Genomic DNA, 27,086 nt, shown 5'->3' with positions numbered 1-27,086 from the left:
TTAATATTAAAATCTTAATACTAAACTTTTTTCTAGCTATATAGTATAAAAGTTAACCTTTTATATCTTATAAATTAATTACTATAATTACTTCTTTAATAGCTATAATAGTAGTAGAGATATTACGTGTTAAAAATAATAAGTGGATATTTTGATAGGGCGGCTGGTGTTGCATTGACTGAACTGTTGCATTGGGTGAGCACGGACGGTAGCGCTACGCCAAATAGTGGGTCCTGCTGATCATAATGCTGAATCACTGTTAACGGCACGTTGAATGACGTTTACCCACTCGACTGCGTTACTTCTATTCACCTATTACTCAACTAGCAGTGCCTACTCATCTTTCCCAATGGATCTTGACGAACTCTCATGGGCGAGGATAGCCTTTACGAGCGTCATCGCGGCGCTTGCATGTGGTATAATGCGGCTGATTCAAGTTCGCCGCTCCTATAAAGACCTCGTTAGTCAAACATCATTGCTACGCATGTGATGCAGATGTGTGTTAACTAACCCCATGTTCAGCCTAAACCACCTCATAGCTTCCTGTTCGGTCACCTGAAGCTGTTCGGCGAGATGTTTGGCATGCTACCGAGTGACGCGCACTATCAAGTCGTCATTACAAGCATTGCAAAGAAGTACAACATGCCGGGTATCTTCTATCTTGACTTGTGGCCGGTCTCATGGAGCCATTTGATCGTCATAGATCCCGACGTCGCCATGGAATTCACCGTCAACCGGAACCACCCCAAGCATGAAGCCATTAGAAAGATGACGGACCCTCTTATTGGAAAAGGCAATATGGCCAGCGCCGAGGGACAACACTGGAAGCATCTACACAAGATGATGAGTCCAGCATTTTCCATTACGAATATCACTGAGATGAGGCCGATTGTCGCCACAGAAGTCATGAAGTATCGCTCCATTCTGCAAGAAAAAGCAAAATCAAGAGAGACTTTCCGCCTTGAAGATTTGGCTCATCATCTGACGTTTGATGTTATTTCGAGGGCGGCGACTGGACGGTCGTTCGATAGTCAGACAAAGGGAAGTCTTGCGTTGCAGCATTTTGAAGCCATGGTTCGGGCTTCCATGAAGTCAAGAGAATCATTCAACTACATCGGTAACTTCTTCGCCAATAGAGTGCGCGATCGCGAAAGGCGCAAGCTAGACACTTTGGTGGCTGAACTCATAAAAGAAAGGCTTGAGTTTGTAAAGCGTAGGTGGTCCGTCTTGCATACTAAAGCCGCATTGCTGATACCAGCATCATACTAGATAATGACCTTGACCTGTCCCAGAAACGAGGGCTTTGTATCATGGACCTCATGCTGAGAGATTATCTGCAAAATACTGGAGAAAAGACATCAACCGAGCTCGACCCTGATTTCTTAACAAATGCTATTACTCAGGTCAAGACAATGCTTATCGCTGGTAGCGGCACAACATCAGATACTGTCTGCTTTGGACATATGCTATTGAGCGTGCATCCAGAAGTAATTCAAAAGATGCGAGAAGAGCATGACCGTGTCTTCGCTCCTGGAATTGATGCGACATACGAGCTTCTAAAGGCCAATCCATACAGGATGAACGACCTAGTTTATACGATTGCCGTCATCAAAGAGATTCTCAGGTTCTATCCGATAGGTAATACTGCTCGCGAAGGCATGGATACCCTGACCTATCAAGGTCAGCAATGGCCATCAAAGGGAAAAATGGTTTGTCCTGTTCAGCTAGCTATGCACATGGACCCGAAGCATTTCAAAGGTCAGTAGCATACACAATGAATTGCTTGAGAGGCGCGGAGACGGTGCTAATATAAGCTTGTTGGTAGATCCCCTCAAATTCGACCCCGAGCGGTTCATACGCCAAGACTATACACGGACTGCATGGCGCCCGTTCGAACGTGGGCCTCGTGCTTGTCTCGGCAAAACACTCGCAATGGATGAACTAACGCTCGTCTTCTTGTTGAGTGCGAGGGATTTTGACTTTACGTGCGCAGATCTCAAGCCGAACCGAACGCCCAGGACAGAATGGAACAACCTCGATTTGACTTTTGGAGATAGAGCATACCAGGAGTTTGTTTTCGAAGCCTCACCACGCGACGGCATGCCGATGACCGTCAAAAAGTCCGACTGGCCGTCGTGATTGCGGCACGCAACGCTTCTTACTACGTCGGAAAAGGAATGGCTACCGGACGATCCGTGTACATAATTCGCGTATGCTTACGTACAGGGGTCTTAAGGCTTACTTATTCAATAGAATGTCTGTCCATAAATCTCAGAAAGCTGCCAGTGATATGACAGATGCGGATCGGATCTTGTTTGTCCACCAAACGGCTAAAACGCGGCAGACTATCGGACAGGGTCGTAGCTGGTGATTGAATGCCACAGCCCCAAACTGAGATTAGCATATGCTCCTTTCATCTCCGCCCCCTCCGCCCTCCCCGCATATTGACTATTGTTGAATAATAACTTCGCCAGCTTCTTGTTCCCGCAAACAACTCCATGACTTGGTTGTTCATGTAAGTATGTAAGCGTCAACGCCACTTGTGTAATCTCAACTTTATGCTCCTCGGACAAACAGCACCATTCAGGCAGAATACGCAGCAAATGGAATATCAAGAAACCCCATCTAGCGTGAACCCCTCACTCGGCAGTGGAGGCAGCGTGGGGCTCCGCGCGCGGCTCGGCTCAAGGCTTGGCTACCGCATCCCTCCAGAATAAGCATTCCCTGTTGCTTCGGTCATCATACTGGCCCGGACGCTGCACAAAAGTGGAACGGCACTTAGCACAGGACCACGCAGTCGACATGGGCATGACGTGTAGACGTTATGGTATGATGTCGTGACTAACCGTGTCTTGTTGAAGGGTCAGCACTACGGCTATTTAGACTTGTATAAGATCCAAGCTAGGCATCTTCATCGGATACCATCTGAATCTTTGTTCAGGCCGTCGACATTATGTTTATCTCGCCGCGTCCCTTGTCACTGTTACTCTTTGCAGCTGGAGTGTTTGCCCAGGGTAATTTTCCGGATTGCAAAAATGGACCGCTGAAAAATGTGACCATATGCGACCCTACCGCATGTTCGTCAACTTCATAGGATACTACAAGCTTCTTCCTTACTAATGGATGTTAGCTACACTTGCTCGTGCAAAATCTCTTGTAGCACTCTACACCCTCGAGGAGAAGATCAATGCTACTTCTAACAGCGCGCCCGGCGTTGCCCGCCTTGGTGTTCCACCTTACCAATGGTGGAATGAGGGACTCCACGGTATTGCTGGTCCCTTTACTAGCTTCGCCAAACAAGGCGACTTCAGCTACTCGACCTCCTTCCCCCAGCCTATCTTGATGGGTGCTGCTTTCGACGACGACCTGATTACCGAGATTGCAAGGGTCATTTCCATCGAGGCGCGTGCTTTCAACAATGTCAACAGAACGGGTCTCGACTTTTGGACGCCCAACATCAATCCCTTCCGTGACCCTCGATGGGGTCGTGGGCAGGAGACTCCAGGAGAGGACTCGTACCACCTTAGCTCCTACGTCAAGGCTTTGATCCACGGACTCCAAGGTAACGAAACGGACTCTTACAGGCGTGTGGTCGCTACCTGTAAGCACTATGCTGGCTACGATATCGAAAACTGGAATGGCAACCTCCGCTACCAGAATGATGTTCAAATTTCACAGCAAGACCTTGTAGAGTACTATCTAGCTCCATTTGAGGCTTGTGTTCAGGCAAACGTCGGTGCGTTTATGTGTTCTTACAGTAAGTTGTGAAAAGCCATAACCAAACATGAGCTTGCGAATGACGATGTTTCAGACGCCGTCAACGGTGCGCCACCATGTGCCGACCCCTACCTTCTGCAGACAGTTCTCCGAGAGCACTGGGGCTGGTCCAGTGATGAGCACTGGGTCACATCTGACTGCGACTCTATCCAGAACGTGTACCTGCCTCACCAATGGTCTTCGACTCGTGAGGGCGCTGCTGCCGACTCTCTGAATGCCGGCACCGATCTTGATTGTGGCACCTACTTGCAGTCGCATCTTCCTGGAGCCGTCAAGCAGGGCCTCACTAACGAGACTACCCTTGATAGAGCCCTCATTCGCCAGTACTCTTCTCTCATCAAACTTGGTTACTTTGATGCACCTGAGAAGCAGCCCTATCGCCAGCTCGGATTCGATGCGGTAGCAACTAGCTCTTCTCAGGCACTCGCACTCAAAGCTGCTGAGGAAGGCATTGTTCTGCTGAAGAACGACGGCATTCTTCCAATTAACTTTGGCTCGAAGAATGTTGGTATCTACGGTGAGTGGGCCAACGCCACTACGCAAATGCAGGGCAACTACCACGGAGTCGCCAAATTCTTGACCAGTCCATACATGGCCCTTCAAAATCTCGGTGTTAACGTCAAGTATGCGGGCGGCCTTCCAGGTGGTCATGGAGACCCCACTACAGCTCAGTGGCCTCGCCTCTCTGGTGTCATCACCACCAGTGACGTGCACATCTGGGTCGGCGGAATGGACAATGGCGTTGAATCCGAAGGTCATGACCGCTCCTACTTGACCTTGACAGGTAGCCAGCTTGACGTTATTGGTCAACTCGCCGACACTGGAAAGCCGGTTATTGTAGTCATCATGGGAGGTGGCCAGATGGATACCTCTCCACTCATCAAGAACCCCAAGATCTCTGCCGTTCTTTGGGCTGGATACCCCGGCCAAGACGGCGGCACCGCCATCGTTAACATTCTCACTGGAAAAGCTGCTCCTGCTGGACGTCTCCCACAAACACAGTACCCCTCCAAATATGTCTCCGAGGTACCAATGACTGACATGGGCATGCGCCCAAGCGACAAGAACCCCGGCCGCACCTACAAGTGGTACACCGGCAAGCCCATTTTCGAATTCGGCTACGGTCTTCATTACACCAACTTCTCCGCTAGCATCAGCAACCCGCCCAAGCAAAGCTACGCCATATCCGACCTCGTCAAAGGCTGCAATACCACCGGCGGCTTCCTCGAGCGCTGCCCCTTCACTGGCCTCACCGTCAGTGTCCAAAACACGGGAAAAACATCATCCGACTACGTCACTCTCGGCTTCCTCACCGGCTCCTTCGGCCCCAAGCCCTACCCTAAGAAATCCTTCGTCGCCTACGACCGCCTCTTCAACATCGGCGCTGGCTCTTCTTCCACCGCTACGCTCAATCTAACGCTTGCGTCTCTTGCGCGCGTGGACGAGTCCGGAAACAAGGTCTTGTATCCTGGAGACTACGAGGTGCAGATTGATAATGGCCCGCTCGCTAGTGTCAAGTTTACTCTTACGGGGAGCGAGACCACGCTGAGTAAGTGGCCGCAGCCGCCGTCGAACAGGACGAGTCAGGGTGTGGAGTTTTTCGAGGATTATTGGTATGGTGGGAATTAAAATGGGAGGCCGCTGAGAAGATGCCAAGTTTTGATGTCGCTTCAGGAGGCTTGTTACTTATTTCTTCTGGAACTCGATCCTGGCACTTTTACCAAGACCCTTCAATCACTTACATATTTACTTATTTATCTTACCGATCGACTATGTCGAGTAAAATATTCACTTTCTTGTATCTTGTTGAATTTGGAATCAAGGAAATTCATTCAAACATTATCCCCCATCGCTTGCTTTGATAACACTAAATTAAATACTCCTCCTTCCCTCTCCCACGCACCTGTTGGTATGACGTGTTTTGTATATCTACAACTTGCTAGCATACCCCCCAACGCTCTTCACAAAAATAACCTTCATCGGGCTCTCGACCAAATCTTCCTCTTTAAACGTCTTGCCTAATCGAACGCCAATGTCACTTTTTACGTGAGTGTCTAGTGCGGCTTGGTTTTCGTATCTGTAGCGGTGCGGACAACGTTAGCGTTTGGATATCTGGGGGTATCCTTGTAGAGTTCCATGAGGTGTAGGGCTTGGGCGTGGAAAGGGTGTGTGACGGTGTGTAGGGGTGAGATGTAGAAATGAAAAGAGAAGAGATGAAGAGTTGGAGACGAAAAGAGCAGGGTTTGAGATGGAGGGGTAGGGGAACTAGGATGGCGTACTTCTCCAGCATGACGAATCTCGGTGTTGTGCCTTTGATTTCGCGGTGGAGGTGGTATCGAAGGACTCCTGGTTCAGTTTCCTTTACGATTTTTGCCGCTTCAGTCAGAAGCTCTTGGACCTGTTCATTGCATATCATGTTAATGGTACGATCCAACAATAACAAAGCTTCCAAGTAGGCGACGCACTCTTTCTACTTTTCCGGGCTTTGGCTGTACGATAGCAACAATTTCAAGTGGTCGGGACATATTGGCAGTTCAAATAAAGTTATTGGGGTAAGATGAGATGCGAAATGTGATGGGAATTGGGGAAAACGAAGTGGGGGGAAGAGGGAATGTTGGAAATGCGGCTAGAATTGATTAAATGCAAGATGCGATCTTCCTGGTTTAACTACGGTGGTATACGCGGTGAAATGGCTTTTTGCTCCACTCTGGACTAGCTACTTGTATGGCTTGGTGGGACCGAGAGATACCGAGGTATATTGCGGTGTAAGCTATTGGCGATGTCTTATCTTTTCGCCCGGTCAGATTATGGGTGTATGGCTATGTAGCTAGTTGTTTAGACCTGTGAACTACGATGGTTGTGCGAAATGAAAGGCCGCGCTTGAGGCGGTGTCGTGGTAAATAGGTCAAACGACTAAACGCAGTGACTTGGCGCCATTGGAAACTAGTACTCGACGCGGGGTCATCCTGGCATTAAAACGCAGGAGATTTTGTTTATGTCCCGCGATTTTTCGTTCTATCCCCAAAACGGACTCGGGAAACATGACGACTTTGGTTTGCGTGCGGCAGCGGTACGACACGGCCCGCAAATCCTCACACCCTTGACCTTGCAAAAGAAGGTCTAGAAGACGCAATTGTAGTCCAAAAGCTGTAACCTAGTGCTACGTTCAAATGCCATTCGTAAATATCCATACGGAATTTAAGAGTCCCGTATTTTGTTCACAATCGCGCGTTGATGACATGATGTATGGTGTCACTCGCTCCACTGGCAACGTAGCCTGTACACATTACGTGTGTGATATTGTATTTCATGAGATAAGCTTTTCTTGCATGCGAGTCAAGTTCATCCGGGTCATACGGTACAAGCGTCTCCGTGTCCGTGTACATGGTCAAATGCCCTCAAGAGACCATATAAATGTGCAATGCCCGCGCATACGACCAAGCAATGCATAATTTGGTGGCTCGCGCCCCACACATCAAATCGATAAGGATACCACTTCTCGGGGATCTATCATCGATAAGATTTATGCTTGCACAGCAGAAGTGAATTATTTCAGGTTCAGTTACTCACCCTCATCGCGTATAGTGCCGCACCAACAAGGTTGAATGCCGTCATCAACGCCATCCAGTCAAGGCTCATTCTCCACATCTGCGTTTCCCAACCAAATATGATGATTCCATGAATTATGGGAATGACGAACGATAGCCCAAGGCCTGCATACATGGCTGCACGATATGGGCGGTACTTTGGACAACGGAAAGCAGGGTGCAGAGTTGCGTACACGCAACCGGCTGCTAGGATTGATACAAGGGTGTAATAGGTCTTTTGTAGGTGGGGCGTGCAGAAGAAGCCGTAATAAACGCAAGGAATCGTGGAGCCCCACATCAATATAACGATGCCAAGCTGTTTGAATGAGCGGCTGGCTGCGGATAACAGATCAGGTGTTCTTACATAATCGAGTTAGTTTCCAAATATGTGGACATTCTGGCTGTGGTTGTTGAAGATGTGGAAGCTGTGTTGTACGTGAATATCTGGGTGTTGTAAGATCGGGATTCGAAGATACCTACATGGCTGATAATGCAAAACATATAGCAACACCAAAGAAGAACGTTGAGAAGACAACGACATCTGCTGTAGTTGCTGTGGTATATCTTGGTTGCAAAGACCGGTAGATGGGCATGGGTAGGGTGAAGAAGATAATAGATCCTATGATATGGGAAAATATGTTGACTAGATTATGTTTTAATTATGTTCTTTTCAGTTGCCTGAGCTCAGCCCTACCTGTTTCATTATGAATGCCGAGAATACTTTCCAAAGATCGTTTGTAAGACCAGGATACTGCCCTGGATTTCCTTTGAGCTGCGGAACAAAATATCAACATAAGATTTGAAAACGTACCTATAGCCAGACAGAATGTACTCATTGTCCCTTCTCTTTGTAAGGCTAGGATTAATATAGGTGATATATCAACGAACGTACTGGTACCAGTCGGCTAGAGAGATTGTGAGTTATTCGTAACCAAATTTCAAGTCGCTTTCGTACGTATCTCGTTCCATATCAATAGTGATGTACGCCCCTTGCTCTTCATTCGATCATATGAGTCAGCCTGGCGGATGTCAATCTCAATGTTGATGCGCGCAGTGAGCGTCTACCTACTGCATTTTGTGCAATTGCTGTCACTGTTGAAGCGGGCTTTCGCGAATGAATACCCATCTTACGCTCGATAAAGTTCTGGTTTGAAGAGATCAAGTTGGTTGAGAAAGTAGATGCGTATGCGCTCCATTGCAAGAACGGGAAGGTCGGTGCACGGATCAATTCCAAGCGCTCAACACCTACATGGTACTGAATCCTCCCACTCCTTCGTGCTCAGGTTCATGCCGACCGTCCAATCAACCAGCCGAGGTTAACTTGTGACGCGCATGGCTTTCAGGCGGCTAGAATATGCAGCAAAGGCCGAGCGTACCTTACAGAGAGTGGGGAAATCTGCATACGGGATTGGATCAGATGCTGAAGTGCATTGAAATGCATTGCAGTGCATGGTTCATGGTCCTGCAGTGTAGTAAGTAGTACTTGCAGTGTTATCTTCGACCAAAACCATCACCAAGTGTTGTCTGCTACGTCTTTGATGGATGTGTGTCACATTATGCGAAAACCTGCATAGGGCGTATATTTGATACGTGACTTCGATCCTACATCTGTTTTGTCGCTCAGTCACGCGAACATAACGCACCGTGGCACACTGCAGATGAATGATGCTTCGATAATAGTTCAAGCGGGACTATCCGCAACCACAGATCCACTCTCCTCTATACCTTTTGCACTGATCTTTTCAGAGTATGTCCTTAGCAATATGCAGCTCTGTTTTCTTCTTCCTGGCCCAGAAAGTCACTGCCATCAGTGGAAACAAAGCCAATATAACAGATACTGTAGGCTTTGTTCACGAGGACAACGAGTGCGATACAATTTCCCTGCTTATCAGTTGCTTCGCTACGCTTGGACTGTGTGTTTACTCGGCTGTTCACCTCAATATACCACGCAAAGGCGAAGGCAACTATCAAGTGCTACTGAGGGAACTCCAATGGTGTTTTCTCGGTTTATTTGCACCAGAGTTAATATTGTACACCGCCTGGAGACAGCTAGCTTCCGCAAGACAGCTATGCCATGAGATAGAAAATGTAACAAGTCGGCAGCAGCGCCGCAACGAGACTTATGATAAGGTAATCACATTGATTATCAGATATTGGAAATTCTAACCAGCACCAGAGTACAATGTTGACTGAATCTCATATGGGGGACCCAAAAACCTCATGGACTATCACACACGGGTTTTACGCTAGTATGGGTGGTTTCGCCATCGAGCTAGACAATACCGACCATCGAAACCCGACGTTGTTCAACGATATGACACGCCTCACCTTAACGGCGAAAGGTGTTGCACTACTCGCCAAGTGCGGGTATGTTGTAGAGATATCCCTCGATGAGATCAAGGATAAGAACAAAGCAGACGGTCTAGCGAAACTCCTTGTGTGCATCCAAGCAGGATGGATGATTGTCCAAGTTATCAGTCGTACTGCCATCGGACTGCCAACCACTTTATTAGAAGTACACGTCGTCGCCCATGTTGTTTGCGCGCTCGTCATGTATATTCTATGGTGGCATAAACCTCGCCAGGTAACCTCCCCCACCGTCTTGAAGGGAAACTTGATGCCTTTGATCGCCTACATGTACATGACAAGCCGAATGAGTGGGAAGCAACCACAAGGCAAGCTCGCTATCTTCCGATCATCCACTCCTGAACTGGAAAAATTAGCTTACTTTGAAGATGACAATGTACCAACCGATACGTGTGGCGACAGGCAAGGTTTAAATACAACTCGACTCTCTACTACTGGTAGATTACGACCACGGCCCAATATCCAAATTGTGAACCAAGAACCTGAGGCAGCACCATGCAACTCCCCAATGGAGGCTACGTCTGAGCTGCAAAGGCTTGCAGAAAAAGCTCTCCAGCTACATCCAGTCCTTACAGACCACTTTCACCCAGTACCCGAGAGAGAATTCCCAGAGCAGACATACAAAATACCCGAAGTAGCTGAACTGGTGCAATCATACGCCATAGACTGGCCCAACGACGGTCTGCTTCGACGCACCCAATCCCTCGTGATGGGAATGGTACTTTGGGTGCGTCCATGGCATACGGCGGCATCCACGTAGCAGCATGGAATTATTTCTTCCCCACTCAACTGGAACAACTATTTCGGCGCATGAGCTCGGTATGGGTAACATTTTGTGCAGCCTTTTGGCTGGTGACCAATCTCTTAGCCCATATTTTCCCTCTCATTGACAGGATATGGATCGCCTATAATCAACGGTCACTTAGCATTCTTTGGCGTTCATTACGACTCTTTGTGTTTTATGCGGTGTGAGTTATATCGTCAGCAGGGCATATATAGTGGTAGAGGCTTTTGTGAGTATAAGGGAAGTCCCACGAGGCGTGTATGAGACGCCGACGTGGTCACAGGTTTTTCCCCATCTAAAAAAGATGGCCTTAGCTTAATCGTCTACTTCCTCAACATTAAAGTAAAAAAATAAGTTCTCTGTTGAAGTGTGGGATTGATGCAAATGATTATGCCGCCATCAAAGCAATCGTCGCGCACGTTACCAAGGAAGCCCACATTGAATCGCTTATAATCTTCGATAGCCCTTACGAAAATTTTAAATCCAAGATCGTATGGGGAAAACAGATGGGAAAGCGTAATTTTGTCAGTCAAACGGGAATGAGAAAGTATATTATAAGGTTTTTTGTGAAAGTTAGATTTTGATCTAGTATCCCACGACGAGCTCACATAGACACTTGCTTTTGCTCACACATTATTAAGTGGGCTTTTATACCGAATTCTGGATGCGTATTCAATCCGAGAGATACAAGTGCATGGATTGGATCGAGTAAGATCTGCAACATGGCAGTTTTGCTGCCGATCTCAAATACTCAATTCATGATTTCAAGTGCCAGTCTACGCACCCCGAGGAAGCATATGGTTCATAAACAACATTGGATACCTGGCGAGAGTGGAATCGTTTCGATGAATCGGTTTGACTGATATTTCTTGAAAAACTTCGGATCTGAGTAAGCTACATAGCTCTGGACATGTAATTTAGTTTTGGCTATCAAAAAACAAACACTACATATGATACACAAGAGTTGCGTTTCAAACGATACTTTGCGTGCACCCCCTTATGAACGTTTCGCACAATCGCATAACAGGGGCAACAACAAAGAACAACAACCAGAAAAAAGAAAGGGGAGATGTTCCAGACAAAATGATGACGTATTCACGACCCCCTTGCAGAAGCGTGGCGCCAACGACCCAGTGATGAGCATACTAAAAAGAACCCTAAAAAACGGCGCGAAGCCACAAACCAGCCCTACCAAATATCTTCTAGATTACCAGGTGAAAATTGAAGTCTAATTGGATATCGTAACGAGAAGCGTAAAGTAAGGGGAAACGCCTGATACCCATCGCAAAATTTCCCATCGCGGTCGGATACATCGTCTCAACCCAGGAAAAGAAAGGGGATAAAAAATGGCATCCTAACTGCCAAACCTGAGAATAGAAAAAGGAAAAGAAAGTAGAAAGCAATACGATAACCTAGGGAAGCTGACCGTCATCATGGTTGCTCCCATCAGCAACATCCTCATACGGCCTCTTGAAGCCCCCCGGATTCGCCGTCTCATCAACCTCCAACCGCTCCCCCTGCCGCACCTCCGTAGCCTCCTCTACAATCCCCAACTCCAGCGCCTTCTTCGCCTCCTGCACCTCCTCCATCTCCTTCACCCTCATCATCTCCTCCTTCTTCCTTGCCTCCTCCTCCTTAGCCTCCTTCTCCTTATCCCTCGGATCCCCCGTCTTCTGCCACAACTTCAGCGCCCCACTCCTAAATGCATCCCAATACCTCTTCACCTCAGCCGTGACATCCACTTTTGCAGTGCCCTCCCTCCACACATCCATGGTCTCAATGACATCTTCCCATTCCAGCATGCGCGCGCTTCTGCCATCGTCGCCCGCAAAGTGCACAACGAAGTGACCCTTGCGCGCCTGAAACCACTTGAGACTCTTGGGCTCGTTGCCGGCGGCGAAATCCACAATGCTGTTGTTGGGCGCCGGGTACGCGTTGAACCAGTACCAGGGGACCCAGGCTACTTTTCCGGCCCAGGCGGGCTCGCTGATGAGGCGGGACATGGCTGTTTGCTCTGCAGATGGGAGTTTGTCGTCTGGCCGGTAGTAGCGGTATCCGAGGATGGTGCTGAAGAGGTTGGCGGACCATTCGTTTACTTTGAAGAGGAATAGGCCGGCGTTTAGGTCGCCGGCGTCGCGGTTGACGATGAGATTGACGTTTGCGTATTCCGGGGTGTCGGGGGGAAGGAAGCTGGAGAGCGGGCGGCATGGGTCAATGATTATGGCGTCGCGGTCGATCCACAGGATCCATTCTAGTCGCTTATTCTTGGGCTTGAGTAGCTCGTTTTGGACGAGGTGGAGGAGGAAGGCGATCTTGTTCCAGGCGCCGTCGGCAAGGTCTTCGCAGAGGATGTGGGCAGAGATGTCGTGGACGGCGGCGTGGAGCATGTGCGATTGGACTGCGCGTTGGTAGGCTTCTACTTTTTTGCCGGTCGTGATGGAGGAGAGGGCGACTCGGCGGGTCTCTTTGGTTTCAAAGGGTGCATGCTTTGCGCATGATTCTTTGCGTATGACTGCTTGTTGCCTCCAGTGCTTGTCGAAATCTGGCATGCATTGTGTGTGGCCGTAGGAGATGTGCGTTTTGCTGTAGTCGAGCGATGGAGTGGGGGTACTGGAAGCTGATGAAGCGGAGGTACTGGAGGCTAAAAGAGCGGAGGTAACAAATAGTGAAGGAGTGGATGAGCTGGGTGGTAAGGGAATGAATACGTCGGATGCTGATAGAGTGGGACTATTAGATCCTAATAGATTGTAAGCACAAGATTGCAATTATAACTGCTCTCAAGTTCCCATACCCTGAACGTCTTGCGATTGTGGCTTTTGCGCATCTTGGAACCATGTTGATTTGGAAATGTCACTCTGCTGCAACGCAACTGGTTCTGGCTCTAACCAGTAAACTTGATAGAAAATACAGAGGGAAAGTATTCCCAGAAGGATCTTTGGGACGAGCGACGCCGCTCGATGCATGTTGCAAGGACTGCGATGTGAATTTGGCAAGGGAGTGGATCAGTCAAAAGGGAGCACTGCTTATCAGAAATGGGGACTGAAAGTTCAGGGAGACATGGATTTTACGGCTGTTTCCACATAAGCTGGTGACGATAGGTCCGTATTTCACAAAGCCACAGTCGCGCCATAGCACAAGCCATGGGCCCCTAGTCTGGCTTCTGGTGTAATCGCCTTGTCGTACCGGGTTCCTGGATCTAGTGTATGTAAGAATAAGGCGGCATCCACTGCTGCATAGCTGTCTCGAAACATGTACACTTGCTACGATAAATGAGCCAAGTCCAAGAACCCGGTGCTTTTCATGTAACTGATAGGCTCAGGCTCTGCACGGAACACCCGGGTTCTTTTGGCGGGGTGGTTTTTTGACGTACGCACCAACATCCGTCGTAACATGCATACGTATACATAGCATGGGTCATTCCAAAATGGGCAAACTATGTTTTCCTCAAAATTTAGGTCGTCGTATCGAGAACCATTTTAGTGGTAGTGGCGTCTAGCGGCTGCCCTTGGGCCCGCTGAATAATCGGACACGAACTTAGATTTTGCGAGATGCTTACTGTCTTTATTGAAAAGTGTTGATTCCTTGAAAAGCACGGGTGAGACGGGTGTGTGTCTAAATTGTCTCTTTGTCGGAGATTTTGCGCCGAGAATCCCCGTGTAGTAGATCAACCATGAGATTCAACGTTGAAATGCTTATTCTTATTGGTGCGTTTGGCGTTTCTGACTAGTAAAGAACTTGCGCAGGAAGGAAAGTTTGTTTTACAGGGGGCTTCTGGAATCGAAACCGAACGGGACGAGTGGAGCGACTAGCAGCCTAGGACCTTACCTTCTTCATCATGACACACGCAAGCTCATGAACGGATCGGGGAGCCAATAGACTGGATTGATCCCTAAATAGAGGTAAGTGTTTGGTTGTCCATTCGAGAAGTATGGTGTACCTGTATTTGTCTGCTTTGAAGTGGACTATCATACGCGAATTTAAAAAAAAAATAGAGGTAAGCATACAACGGAGATTGAATGGTTTTGCGGTGCGGCGCAGCGGACTATGAGTTCGGCGTATGATAAAATGACATAAGCTGACCCGTGGGCTGTATTGAAGGCGAGGCATGGTCCACCCCCACAACATGATATGCTTGGATTGGATTTAATGGACTCGCGAGAAACATTCTGATTATGCCAGCAAGATAGGATTGCGATATGCGGCTGAAGGTGGTGCTTCGCAACACACTAAATCTTGGCGTGTGTCGTTACTCGACGAGCGCATCACAGCTACAGGCTAATTTTTTTGGTACCAGTATCTCGCCCAGAGATAACAGTTGGTCAGAGGCGCGCGTTTTTTGAGATACCAGGCCAGAGGTGCAACTTAAATCTGCAACACCGTATAGGGGTGGGGGGATCTAAAATTATCTCGGCATTGTCCGTCGTATTGCTCCCGTACCGCTCTGGTACATCCGCATACAACAGGATGATACGCGGGTTGTAGAGATGACGATAGACATGTGGGATATGGCTTACGAGAGTACTGATAACTAACGGGTCAGTTTCGAGTGATTTTCACTGCACCTTGCTTACGCGGTGTCTTCACGGTAATAAGTGCTTGGAGTTGTGCGTTGCGTGTCTGATGCCAGATCCGATTAAACATTGGTTATGATGACCTTGAGCTGATTCCGAGAGACTCTTATTTGTGATTCCTGGTCTGATGAATTCATACTGCGTTCGCGTTGAAGAAATGGTTCAAGGAACTACTGAACAACTTTGGCACTGCACAATGTGCCAAGCCGCTAATATTGCTGACTAAAACGGCTTCTCGCAGCTCAGCATCATCGCGAATGCAACGGCCGACGACCTCCAAACGCCGCCCTACACTCACACGATGCAGTCACTCCGCCGGACAGCAGTGGCTGCTGCCCGCACGAGCCGAACTCCGCTGTCGCGCCAATCGCGCCGCTACGCCCACGACGAAGCCCATGGCCACGCAAGCCCGGCCGTCGATGAACCCATGGGCGTATGTCCCCTCCCTCCCCATTGCCCCGGCTCAGCTCAATCGTGTATCCCAAATACCACAATGCTATTCTAGATGTCAATCAGACAATGGAGAGAAGATGTGCTGACGCAATTGGGATTTGTAGTGGGGTTTCTATGGCACAATCGCCGTCATCCCCGCAGGTCTGGCCCTATACAGCCTCTCGCGCACCGACGGCGACGACAGCAAGCCGTACTTTACCCGTTTGATTGCCGATGCTACGACCGGACTGCACGACAAGTGGACTACGCAGAACGATTTGCACGTGAGGATGATTGAGCAGGCGGGCGAGGACCGAGTGCTGTTTCTGAACACGAAGCCCCAGGAGCACGTTGAGATGAAGTTTCCAGAGTACGTCTTGCCTTGGTACATTGGAGGATATGCGACGTTAGGCCCGGCTGGAGTTGTACATGAAAATACGGAACGTGTGATTATCAAGGGAGGTGAATGCTAACAATTGGCAGGATCATGAACGTTGGATCTCCGTACAACGTGCCTGCTGGAAGCCAGGTTCAAATGGACAAGGTGATTGAAAAGTATAAGAAACTGGCCTACGAAGACAATGAGCGGAAGCTGGAGAAGCTGAGGAACAACGATATCTCGTCTGAGAAGCCATTTGAAGGCAAGACGCGCGTGAGGAAGGCTCCCGATATGTTCTAGACTCTGGCATGCGGGTCTGGAGTTCGTTTCATAGGCAGTGTACATAGTCGGGGAAAATAGTTATCCGCCTTGAACTTGTTACGCGCTTACCCAGGTGATTGGGTTGAACGGGCTGAATAGCATGTGAAGGAGTTGCCGAGGTGTCGTGATGAGACAAACAGACAACACATAGGGCAAGGTGGTGGATGACTAGTTGTCGTCATCTACCGTCCAATGCATGGTCTTGTGTGTAAGCAAGACATTGGCTGGGCTCCATTAGCGGTGAAGCTGAGCCACGTGGGTGGCTTGATGTGGAGTATGTAGGAAGAGGAGCATGAGGCGCATGAGTTTGATCGGTCTTGTTTGAGAGATAAAGGAAGTTGTGATATTGTCGTCGGCAAGGGGTACATGGCGGTTGGATATATGTGTTTAGCATTCCCAAGAATAGACATATCATGTGTATCCTAAGTCCGAGCAAGCGCAAACCCTAATAAGTAGGCCGCCACGGCAAAACGCTGCTGCAGACAGAGGTTGACATGGCGCGTTTCATAGGGGTGGACACGCACACGTCACTTGGAGTAAGGCTGTTGCTGGGGAGCCGGCCCCATAGCGGCCCGTACCTGGTTAGAGGGACCTCTGTGATTGGCGCACCCTGCATGTCTATGATGATTCTGCGATGAAGACGGAGGCAAGTAGGCCAGAAGGAAGGACAGCAGACAGCTGAAGGTGGCTAGTCCAGGCATTGTACAAAGATAGATGAGTCTTGTCTGGCCCACGGTCTGGTTGAGAAAAGAATCGCACTCGGCCATTGCCAGCCTCGCCCTTCAGACGGACCGGAACAAGCGCATCGCAAGTGAATCAGAGACAGCCTATTGTACACGGAGATATACACAAGTACCAGACAGCGACAGCCATGGGAAAGGTACGAGACAATGCCAGGAGCCACAGGGTACATGCTTTTTTGTCTTCTTGTCGCCAACAATCTCCCATGAGATTGCCGTCTATGCGGTGCATTGATACAGGCGGCCTATGGGAGGTCAGCGAGGTGCTGGGGCAGACAAAGGATGAGTCTCAACAGACATGGCCCGACTGATTACAAAACAGATGGCCAGGCCGACGGAAATGCGCACTCGAAGCGTAGTATGGATCATGTTTCGCCGCAAAAAGGGAGTCTTGGTGACTGCGGTTCCAGGTAAGGCTTAGCGCGACAAGTGGGGCCCCTGTCGTTCGTTCGTTGTGCCTTGTGCCCTGTGCCCTGTGCGCTACATGGCGTATCTCGGGGAACGGGCGTCAACACCACCATCACCTCTCGCATTACCGCCTCCACGCAGCAATTGCCTGCCTTCGCACCACCTCTATCCGACGGGACGCTCGCAGCCCCAAGTTGATGCTAACTGGTGACACAAAGATTCTGTTCCCTATCTGCCCGAACTCAATTTCAGCCGCCTTCTCCAGAGAAATGACATAAACGCTTCACCTTGGCCTGACGACGCTCTTCGCACTGCGAACGCAACCCCCATACGCTCCAAGTCCCCGGCTGTCATGCCATCGTATACGTCACATCGCAACGTCTCAGGTCCCTTCGCCGTAGACAAAGCCCCAATGGCTACCGACGACAACAACTCCTGGGCCCGCCCAAATCACCACAGCACGCCAAACTCAAAGACTTCGCAGTACATTGACAAGATTACCCAAGAAAACGACCGCCTGCGCCGAGAACTGCTTGCCGAGAAGCTGGCCAGAGAAGATGAGGCCAAGCGCGTATCTGCCGCCCAAACCAGAGCCGAAGACTCGCGTGCCGAGTACCAGCACCTCCAAGTGCTCGCTGACACAAATGCGCGCGCCATAGAGCGGAAGGACCGGAAGCTGGAAGAGCTCAGGGCCACGCTCGACACCGAGATCCGCCGGCGCAAGATGGCAGAGCAGAGAGCCGAGGAAGCCCTCAAGATGCTGGGTGACACTAGGTCAGAGACGCAGCGACAGCTGGCACAGGCGTACGAAATGAAGGGTCTGGCAGACACCAACCTCGAGACGGCACGAGACGGCTTCAAGCGCATCACCGACGGCTACGAGAACAAGGTCCGCCTCATCAACCAGGAGTTGAACGAGCTGCGACGCAAGCGATTAGAAGACGCCGATAAGATCAAGCGTCAGGCTATAATAAGCGATCAGCTCCAACACGAGTCATCCCGCTCCAACCGAACCGAGAACAAGCTCACCAACCTCATGGAAGCGTACAAGAAGGAGCACCGCAAGGAAATGGATGCCCTGATTGCCGAAGCAGAGCGGCTGCGACGCGCATTGCCAGAAAAGGAGCGCGAGGCTCAGAAGCTGGTAGACGCCATGGTCGAGACGCGCGACAAGATGCGGTGGGTCATGACACAGCATGAGCGCCAGACAGCCAGTCAGTCTTAGTGCTGTCTCTGTTACCGCTCACCACAAGTGGTGAGCTGGTCCAATGCCATTGCATAGGCCAGCGTGCGCTTCATCACACTCTACGACGATCATGACCAAGTTTGATTCCCGGGCTCAAAAGGCATCTGTAGCATATCTGGATACTACGGCGTTTAAGGCATTACATCAGCATACACACATACACACACAAACACATACACAATTGTGTAGGCCACTCTCACTCCTCATCTCGGTGAGAGTTGGAGTGTAGTGCAGTACAGTGCATATGCACCAGTTCTTGATTCTTTTTTCGTGGGTTAGTATAAGGGCACAAGGGAGGGGTATGTAGAAAGCAGATGGATGGAGATGGGCGGACTATCTGGCATCAATTCATCTGTTCAACAACCCAGTTTCTGACAACTCTCTTTACTTATCCTGGGCATTGTGTGCGAATAGATAGGGTTAATGTTTAAATATACCTGAGTGGATCTTCATTCCCGTCGGTGTGGCTCACTTAAGTGCTGGGATATGGATAGCAATGCATTGAGGGGTCCAAGGGTGCTCCTTCCTTTACTTAAATGCCAAGTGAATTAGCATACATAGGTTCCTGACTCCTGGCTTGCGTGATACAGAAACCGTCTTCCCTCAGACATGAATTTTAGAAGACAACCAGACCACGCAAAAAAGAGCGCTACATCCGCGTATCGCCATAAGCCCATCAAGTAGCAGCGCCGATACGTCCCACAATTCCTTGTCAGTCCAACCACTACCCTCGCCACCTGTTAGTTGCACCAAACGGCCCAGTGCTGCAGACTAGACGCCCAGGGGAACGGCTAACAGCAGGGTCACTCTAAACAGACAACCGTAGTAGTACAACATTAGCACCAGCGATCCGATCGACCGATATCAATTATTCCGTGCAGCAACAATCCCTGTCTTTTGGTGCACATACCACAATGCACAACTAGTACGCGCTCTTAAGCTTTACTACCTACGAAATTACAGGAAATATGTGGGCCAGGGTGTTGCTGTTTCTGACAAGGAGCAGAAAACGAGTAACAGTGCCCAAGAGCCGCTTCTTTCCCTCTTTTGTCAATCAATGTCATGCTTGATTCCATTACATCAGTAATACTGGATAGTGTGAAGACGAAGGACCGGCGTGTTGAAAACTGGTGCACAAAACAGAGGTCCATAATTTGACGAGGCGAATCGACGTGTCTCACCCGCTCAAACGACGTGCAGTTTTGTCTTCATCGTTACTATCCAGTACAACACTGACGCTAACAATCTTGGTACCGAATTACGCAATTAGCAAACGAGATGTCACCCCGCTTTCCCTACTTTTTCACCAATGAAATCAAGATGCATGAGACATGAGGCAGTTTACCGAATGCAATAAAGTCTGCAATTTAGAGAGAAGAAAGGCCCAGACGGTACGTGTATTGATATCTGCATGATTCAATATATGCTCATGCAAACCATGGCATTCTTTCCGCGTTCGAAAGGAGATACTAGAGTGCGCAGTACCATTGTATCCCGCCAACGTTGGCATCATACCAGTGAACAAGGACCAAGGGGATACCTTTACTATCTTCGTCTGGACCGTTATTTCTCTGTGACACCCGTGTATACCAGCGTCTCCATCAGTGTGTCACAGCATGGAACCTCAATTCGAACACATCTAGCGTTTTTCCAAGGGGAAATCGGCAGGGATCACAACACTCAAATCTCCGCCTCGCATTACATACATGACTTGTGTACCACTAATATTCACTAATCCAACTATCAGCACTTTATCCAGTCACCAAGACGAGACAGACTCCACCATCTCACCCCCGCACATGCGCAACGGCGATATCCGAGCAAACGAGAAGCTCAGAAAACTTCACATCTCATCCCCATCAATCACAAGCCGGGAAGTTGCATCTCCATACCGGCTAAAAAAACGCCACAATACACGTGTTACACCATGACCTGCACATGTATCCATTTAGTCTTAGATAGCCGTCATGCAAAATCTATAAACAATCAGTATATGAGATCAACTATCCATCTCCATTTCCATCTCCATCCACCGCCTCTACCTCAATCTCTCAGTCCCACACCACGCTCACTCATCCTACCTTCCCCCTCACCCAAAAAACCCCCCCCCATCAAAGCCAGCTACGAAAAAGAAAGATGTGCAAGCACTTCCCCTTCTCCACCCTCTCAATCCCCTGCATGAACGACGAAGAAGGTATAACTACAATGCCTGTACGTTTTCCCTGCTTTCCTCCTTTTCCTCTCCACCTCCCCTTCCCTCTCCCCCCCCCCCCCCCCAAAAAAAACAAAAACAAATGAATAAAGGAATGTGCTAAATGATAAGAACAAAGGTTCCCGGTCGTCGATGCCCCGCCTGCCTCGAACGCGGCGACACAGTCTGGGTTATCCCCGGGAAAAATTGTCATGAGTGTGGGACGCCTGTGAACTAGAGCAGTCGTTTACTTCTCTACACATACCCGGTCTAACAGCGGGGATGGGGATGGTGACTAGAAAAAAAAAGAAATGGCTGGTTGGAATTGCAAATTAAGGAAAAGATGTGGGGTGAGAGTTGCAATGCATTTGAACTCGGGACGGTCGTTTGGATTTGCATTTTCTGGGGCAGAAAGGAGGAGGGGGGAGGGTAGTGTGTTGAAATTGGGAAAATGTATTTGTAGGCTGCGTGTGGGGTTTGGTTCGAAATTGTCAGTCAAATAAAAGTTTTGTTGGGTTTATGCTCGATTTGACTGTTTTGTTGAATACTAAGGTTGGGCGGTATGTGATGTATGATGGACTCAACCTGAGTAACAATATGAACATCCATGTTCACTTAGGAAAGCCGAGGAAAGACTGTAACTATCCCGCTAATAGCGCCATCGCTCCAAGAGCATTGAATCTCACTTTACACCTTCACACTTTCAGAGCCGAACAGATTTCTGACGTCCAACCTGATACCACTTCTTCTCGTCCTTTGTCGGATGATACAACGACTGCGTCCTACCGCGTCCCTGATGTTTATGTAGACTATCATGCGAAAACTGTTTACCACGCCCAAACCGGGGGCCGACGGGAAAAAACTAAAACATCCGCATTAGTCAAACCCCCCTTCACCGAACCTAAATAGGTCACATATAGTATGTAAGTATGACGTGATTTGAGGAAAAGAAAAGACATTGTAAGAAATAACAATAATGGTAATGATAGTAGTAGTAGCAGATACTCTACGGTCATGAGATAACTCAAGCCGCACTAACCGTCTTCGTGATGCGGACCAGCAGTGCGCCTTTGGATACCACGCCGTTTGCGTCGTAGAGGTGGAGGACGCGGTAACCGGTTTGTAGACGATCAAGACGGAAGCAGGCCCATGCAGCCAGATCGTCGCTGATGCGCTCGTCGTCCATGACTTTGAATCTGTAGAAACACAAGGTTAGCATGTGTTACTGGAACTTGGTTGCATGCTCCTAGGTACGATGACATCAATTGTGTCACAGCGATCAGTGCTTGATTTTATTGCATCGAAGCAGGCCTCGCTGCAGGAGCCGAGCAAGGCAAGGCAAGACACGATAGCCCTGTCATAGCGAAGAAAATGACGAGGCCTGATACCGGAATCACGGCACTGTGCAGCTTGGCAGATTGGGTCCAGGCAAGATGCCACAACCGTTATCTCCACATCCCACTTCAGCGCCTGTGAAACCATCAGGCCGTGCCTACGTAGCACACAAGCACACCGAATACCAGATCAGGTCTGGGAATTCATGCAGGGACATCTTGTGCGATAGGTCGGGTCTGAATCGGTATGCGCAGAGGCGATGCGTGTAACCCATGGCGATGTATACACGTAGCGACAAAAAGAAAAAGAAACTCACCTGACAAAAGTCAATTCGTCCGTCACCCCCTGTACGCCAGTGAACTTGATGACTTCACGACCAAAGTCGGGATTCGGAGTCCTGGCCGTCTTGGTCTTGTCTTTGTATTCACCCTTTTGGCTCCTGCCGTTGCCTTGTACGGGTTCGGCATTCCGCTCTTCGTGCGACTCAACGTGTAGCTCGACCTTGACATATGGCTTAAAGTCTTTGGGGTCGTCCTCTTCTGGAGGCAGAGGAATGTTCTGCCCGGCAATGAACTCGATGCTCAGATCCATGTCCTGGTGAGGGATGGCTGTCTTTTGTGTTGCTGCAGTGCTTGTGCTGCGGTATCCCTCTGGCTTGAGAACCCATCCAGGAGTACCTGCGAACATGGCCTCGTTCTGCATCATTCCACCGTCCCAGCGTTGCCAGTTAAGAGCTACGATCTGGACTCCCGCACGCCAAAAGACGGAAGGGTTGAGGTTCGAAGACGTCAGCCGGAGACCTTTTGGATACACGCGCATAAAGTAGTGCTTGTTGTGATCGAAAAGTTCTGTAGGGTTGTTTTCGTGAAGGTCCATCAGTGTGTTTTCTGAAAGCGCAAAGATGTGGGTAGGTATCTTCGCTTCGGGAGTGTCTAAGCTCTTGAATGAATAGCCGCCAAAATATACACCCAGTCGCGCTAGAGACTCTATGACCTTGGGCTTTGGCGCAGGAGGCTTCTTCTCGCCGTCTGGCCCAAATTCATCTTCTGAGCCTACGGAGTCCTGGCTTGCAGTGTGTTCTAACACGGGCACTGACCCACCAACTGCGGAAACCTGTGGCTCGGGAGGAGGGGATACCTTGGGATGACCACGCTTGACCTTGACGAGAATTTTCTTTTCCAGTTCCTTAAGTGCAGGCAAGCCGACCGTATTTAAGCTCTGGGTTGGATCCAGTGGCTCTTCAAGCAACATACCCTTCCAGTACTCTTGCATGAGTTCGACCATGATCTCCTGTTGCTCAGGACCACAGTGTACTTCCAGACTGACAATGAGGGGTAGGTTGGATACTGCAAACGCATATTCTTTGATGGTTGCGCAAACAGATCGAAAGGTCATCTCACTGGTCAAAGTGTAACCGTGAAACACTTTTGGTTCCGCTCGGGAGCTGAATGAAGCAGAGTGCCAGGGCTCGATCTTTTGCGTGTCATTTTGAGGCGGCGGCGGAGGCGTCTCCACCTTTTCTTCATCTGACTTGTCCTTGCCGAATTTCAAGCCCAGGCGTTTGCGAATGCTCAGACCAGTCTTGGATTTCTTCTTCTCTTTCCTCGCTGCGTCGGCGCCAGGATTGCCTCTAGCAGCTTCTTCATCTGAACTTGAGTCGGAGAGCTCGTCACCGTCCCAAACGTCCACCTCAACGCAGCGACAACCTCGCATCAAGACGTTTTTATAAGCGTCGATACTCGAGTCGCTCGAGAGCTGGTTACCAGTGAGGTATGTGTTGTGGCTGGAGGAGATGAAGTAGTCGGAAATCGGGTGCGATTCATCTAGAGGTGGTGCGGGCTTCATGACATTTCCTAGTCCTGAGGCAAAGTAATTGGCAAAGGAGGAAAACGAGCCGTCGCCCAGGAGTTCTAGGTGACTGTCTATTGTAGTTTCGAAGTCTTTGCCGGGGCCATTCTGCTCCTTGAGCCAGCTCAATTGTCCGTCCTTGGTCTGTAGATTGTGACGGGCCAGGATCTCGTTGTATACGACTCGGAGGTAGCTTTGGAGGTTTGACAGATCATCAAGGGTACGAGCTTTGGCGGCGACAGCGGCTGTTCCTCCTCCAGCCTGGAGCTGGGGGTTGTCGAGCTTGGGCGTACCCAGCTTGCTATCCTTGGAGGGGTCCGGCATCGTGGGGGTGTTGGGGCGGGCAGCAACACCAGGCGTGTAGAGGGGAGGGTAGGAAACTGAAAAGAACAATGGGAACAAGAACAAAAGCAAAGGCGCAAGGTGACGATGGCGCCTAGTTATCCAGGATCGGCGAATTCTTGGAGGAATGCTGACTGCAGGACTGCAGGAAGCTCAGCTGTCTCGAACGATGTCAGCGTTTCCCTTTCAAGTATGTGTTTGCGTGTCCCCTGAATCGTGCGCAACATACCTTGGGGAAGATCGATGCTCGTCTACTGCAATACAGCCGTCAATTTGGGCGTCTAGGGGATTTGAGCGTGGCAGAAGTATCTAAGAAGAGAGGAGAGGCAGGTGGTCATGTCGTAGCAGGCATGGATGCAATGGCCTCATATTCCAGCTCGAGCCTGCCTTGGCTGCCGCATCGGCGTTTGATGATCCAATGGGTGGGGCGCAAGACAAGGGCGTGAACCCATGGATAAATGCCACGCAGCATTGGATAGAAAAATACTGCATCAAGCCATTTGCTTGTGAATGAGGAACGATACCCTGTTTGCGTTGATCGCTGCCCTCCCGCACCCGCCTTGCCAAGCTCCATCGACGTCACCCAGAATGTCAGGGTCCAGCCGTTTCGAAACATCCATCTTATTCGTCGCACTTAACACGAACTATATATACATAGCACATGCATAATGGCAAAGTCACGGAAAGAGGCAGAGAGCGAAGTTCGGTCGTGGGGGTTCGGCCATGTTTTCACGTGGACAGATGGCCCGTAAGTTTGCGTTACCGTCTCCCTACATATATTACGTCTGTTTGACCACCGCGTAGCAATGCTCACTACCCGCCGCACAAGCACAGCGGCAAAACCACACACCTGGTCCTGGACGGCTCCCTAACATACACCTACCCTGATGAGCCTGGTGCCAAGAAGGAGACTGTCGGTCCTGGCGCGCGATGGGACGTCGATGCGCAAAAGGTGCATGAAGTTTGGGTTGGCAGCCAAGGATGTACCTATGTCATTGGAGAATAGTATCAAACACCAGATACCCTTTGCATGCTCACCCCAGAAATCCATTCTGCCCCAGGTATTTGATCGCGTCAAGCGCGAGCTGGTCCGCCTTGACAAGTTCCTGCTCTACCATGCGCTCATACAGCCCCTGACGCTTATTATCCTCTTCCTTTGGTGGGTGCTGGTATTTGCATTTGCTCAAGTACGGACACCTTCCATTTCGCTTCCAGTTTGTGCACATTTTTTTGCTCTTCGTTTCTGCTCGCGAAGTCGCAGGCGGAGGAGGTGGGACTTTTATTGGCGGCGGCGCAGTTTTTGATGATGCCGTTTCTGGAGCCTCGTCGCTCCCTGAATCGGAACCGGAATCTGAATCTGACTCTTCTGAACTGGACACGACCGATGATTCGGAGAGAACCGAGCTCTCCTCGTCCGACTCTGTCTCGCTATCATATCCCAGTCCAAGGTCTACCGTCGCTGGTGCCGACTGCTTCTTCACCATGCTCTCGTGCAACTTTTTGCGCAATGTAGCCAGCTCCTCTTGTCTCCTTTTTTCCGCCTCTTGTTTTGCGCTGTCGGTTTTGGCTCCATTCCGATCCTTGTTCGGTTGTTTTTGAATGGGTGTCACTGGTTCGCTCTCTTTTGGCGGCTTCCCTTTCATTCTGCGCAAAAACTCGAGCTCTGCTGAACGTTTGCGCGCGGCCTCTTCCTGCTTTTCTATGATCCTCTGTTGTGTTGGAAAGTTTTTCCTGCGATCCTTGATCCATGCTGCAACTTCAGCGCCCGTTTGTATTGTAATGGTCTCTCCTTCGTGCTCAAAAGCGAAGCCCCCACTCTTTAGTTTCGCAGAAAATGCGGCCTCTTCGTCGACGTCCTCTTCACCACTACTTTCATCCTGCTCAACCTTTTGTGAGAGCCCAAGAGTGACCTTGCGCTTCTTGTTGTCCGGTTTCGGGATCGAAGGTAGCGGCAGCGAAAAGCCAAAGCTGGGTACCTGTGGTGGCACGGCAGCCTTGGCTCGGGGTGGTTTGGAGCTGTGTTGCTGGGAGTTCCTTTGCGATTGCGCATTGCCGTTGCGGTCGTTCAATTTTCGCTTCTGGCCTGCATGCTTGGGCGGAGAATACTGAGGACCGGGCTGGCTGTATGCGAACGGTGGAGACTGGGGGTTGGCATGTGCTTCTGGTGAGGTGGCTTTCTGCGGCGCATTCCTGAGATCGTTTCCATGGCCATATCTGGTGTCGTTCCTATGGTATCCACCCCCTCTGTTGGTTTGATAACCTCCCCTTTGGCCTCTGCCACGCGCATCTCCTCGCCCACGATTCTGTCCATGACCACCCCTTGAGTTCCCGGCAGCGTTATGGAAGCCACCACCTCTGTTCTGATATCCTCCTCTTCCGCGGCCTGTTTCGCCTCCTCCTCGGTTGTGACCTTCTCGTTGACTTGGGTATGTCTGCTCGTTTGACGTAGCCTTGGGCGGCGGCGGCGGCGGAGGCGGAGGAAATTTGAACGTCATTATGGTAGGTTTGAGGTTTTTTATTAAAAAGGCTATATCTATCTCATTGTGCCGGGCACATGACCGCTGAAAGGGAAAGCGCAATGAAGTTGGCGAAGAAGAGTGAAAAGTTGGGAACGGCAGGAGATGAGACGCGCTTCGGGGGTCCGACGACAATCCAAAAAGTTGTTATCGATAACGCTAGCTCCACGCTAATCATTGCGCAAGTTGCGCCTCTGATTCTTGACTCTCACAACTCAATCAAAATGTATAGGTGACGAGCG

General features: G+C 49.8%; 11 protein-coding genes across 11 annotated transcripts; 6 read left to right on the top strand and 5 right to left on the bottom strand.

The window, feature by feature from the left end:
- Window positions 1–349: 349 nt before the first annotated feature.
- On the top strand, window positions 350–2,139 carry COCMIDRAFT_8635 (uncharacterized protein; the record flags this gene model as incomplete). The annotated part of the gene is made up of 4 exons (XM_007693585.1): window positions 350–460; window positions 523–1,213; window positions 1,270–1,758; window positions 1,826–2,139. 4 exons carry the CDS (start codon window positions 350–352, stop codon window positions 2,137–2,139), a joined length of 1,605 nt encoding a protein of 534 aa, XP_007691775.1.
- Window positions 2,140–2,953: 814 nt separating this feature from the next.
- On the top strand, window positions 2,954–5,406 carry COCMIDRAFT_105445 (glycoside hydrolase family 3 protein; the record flags this gene model as incomplete). Its single annotated transcript, XM_007693604.1, has 3 exons — window positions 2,954–3,077; window positions 3,131–3,757; window positions 3,812–5,406. 3 exons carry the CDS (start codon window positions 2,954–2,956, stop codon window positions 5,404–5,406), a joined length of 2,346 nt encoding a protein of 781 aa, XP_007691794.1.
- A 300-nt stretch (window positions 5,407–5,706) lies between these two features.
- On the bottom strand, window positions 5,707–6,302 carry COCMIDRAFT_105447 (uncharacterized protein; the record flags this gene model as incomplete). Its single annotated transcript, XM_007693603.1, has 3 exons — window positions 5,707–5,854; window positions 6,057–6,175; window positions 6,243–6,302. The coding sequence occupies 3 exons, from the start codon at window positions 6,300–6,302 to the stop codon at window positions 5,707–5,709; spliced, it is 327 nt and encodes a 108-aa protein (XP_007691793.1).
- Window positions 6,303–7,128: 826 nt separating this feature from the next.
- On the bottom strand, window positions 7,129–8,560 carry COCMIDRAFT_40166 (uncharacterized protein; the record flags this gene model as incomplete). Its single annotated transcript, XM_007693593.1, has 8 exons — window positions 7,129–7,284; window positions 7,348–7,680; window positions 7,759–7,789; window positions 7,845–8,007; window positions 8,059–8,120; window positions 8,176–8,210; window positions 8,257–8,323; window positions 8,496–8,560. The coding sequence occupies 8 exons, from the start codon at window positions 8,558–8,560 to the stop codon at window positions 7,129–7,131; spliced, it is 912 nt and encodes a 303-aa protein (XP_007691783.1).
- A 553-nt stretch (window positions 8,561–9,113) lies between these two features.
- On the top strand, window positions 9,114–10,491 carry COCMIDRAFT_40165 (uncharacterized protein; the record flags this gene model as incomplete). Its single annotated transcript, XM_007693592.1, has 2 exons — window positions 9,114–9,452; window positions 9,541–10,491. 2 exons carry the CDS (start codon window positions 9,114–9,116, stop codon window positions 10,489–10,491), a joined length of 1,290 nt encoding a protein of 429 aa, XP_007691782.1.
- A 1,436-nt stretch (window positions 10,492–11,927) lies between these two features.
- Window positions 11,928–13,478, bottom strand: COCMIDRAFT_29570 (glycosyltransferase family 34 protein; the record flags this gene model as incomplete). Its single annotated transcript, XM_007693588.1, has 2 exons — window positions 11,928–13,252; window positions 13,307–13,478. 2 exons carry the CDS (start codon window positions 13,476–13,478, stop codon window positions 11,928–11,930), a joined length of 1,497 nt encoding a protein of 498 aa, XP_007691778.1.
- A 1,909-nt stretch (window positions 13,479–15,387) lies between these two features.
- COCMIDRAFT_40162 (uncharacterized protein) lies at window positions 15,388–18,591 on the top strand (the record flags this gene model as incomplete). The annotated part of the gene is made up of 5 exons (XM_007693591.1): window positions 15,388–15,519; window positions 15,644–15,888; window positions 16,002–16,190; window positions 16,579–16,580; window positions 17,585–18,591. 5 exons carry the CDS (start codon window positions 15,388–15,390, stop codon window positions 18,589–18,591), a joined length of 1,575 nt encoding a protein of 524 aa, XP_007691781.1.
- Window positions 18,592–20,748: 2,157 nt separating this feature from the next.
- COCMIDRAFT_105495 (uncharacterized protein) lies at window positions 20,749–21,041 on the top strand (the record flags this gene model as incomplete). The annotated part of the gene is made up of 2 exons (XM_007693602.1): window positions 20,749–20,823; window positions 20,943–21,041. 2 exons carry the CDS (start codon window positions 20,749–20,751, stop codon window positions 21,039–21,041), a joined length of 174 nt encoding a protein of 57 aa, XP_007691792.1.
- Window positions 21,042–21,827: 786 nt separating this feature from the next.
- Window positions 21,828–24,310, bottom strand: COCMIDRAFT_105490 (uncharacterized protein; the record flags this gene model as incomplete). The annotated part of the gene is made up of 2 exons (XM_007693601.1): window positions 21,828–21,999; window positions 22,455–24,310. 2 exons carry the CDS (start codon window positions 24,308–24,310, stop codon window positions 21,828–21,830), a joined length of 2,028 nt encoding a protein of 675 aa, XP_007691791.1.
- A 686-nt stretch (window positions 24,311–24,996) lies between these two features.
- COCMIDRAFT_105478 (uncharacterized protein) lies at window positions 24,997–25,334 on the top strand (the record flags this gene model as incomplete). The annotated part of the gene is made up of 2 exons (XM_007693600.1): window positions 24,997–25,076; window positions 25,133–25,334. The coding sequence occupies 2 exons, from the start codon at window positions 24,997–24,999 to the stop codon at window positions 25,332–25,334; spliced, it is 282 nt and encodes a 93-aa protein (XP_007691790.1).
- A 28-nt stretch (window positions 25,335–25,362) lies between these two features.
- On the bottom strand, window positions 25,363–26,823 carry COCMIDRAFT_40158 (uncharacterized protein; the record flags this gene model as incomplete). Its single annotated transcript, XM_007693590.1, has 1 exon — window positions 25,363–26,823. The coding sequence occupies one exon, from the start codon at window positions 26,821–26,823 to the stop codon at window positions 25,363–25,365; it is 1,461 nt and encodes a 486-aa protein (XP_007691780.1).
- Window positions 26,824–27,086: the final 263 nt, after the last annotated feature.

The sequence above is a fragment of the Bipolaris oryzae genome (genome assembly GCF_000523455.1).
Source record: "Bipolaris oryzae ATCC 44560 unplaced genomic scaffold scaffold_172, whole genome shotgun sequence".
Classification (NCBI taxonomy): Eukaryota; Fungi; Ascomycota; class Dothideomycetes; order Pleosporales; family Pleosporaceae; genus Bipolaris; species Bipolaris oryzae.
This window is presented reverse-complemented; position numbering and strand designations above follow the sequence as displayed.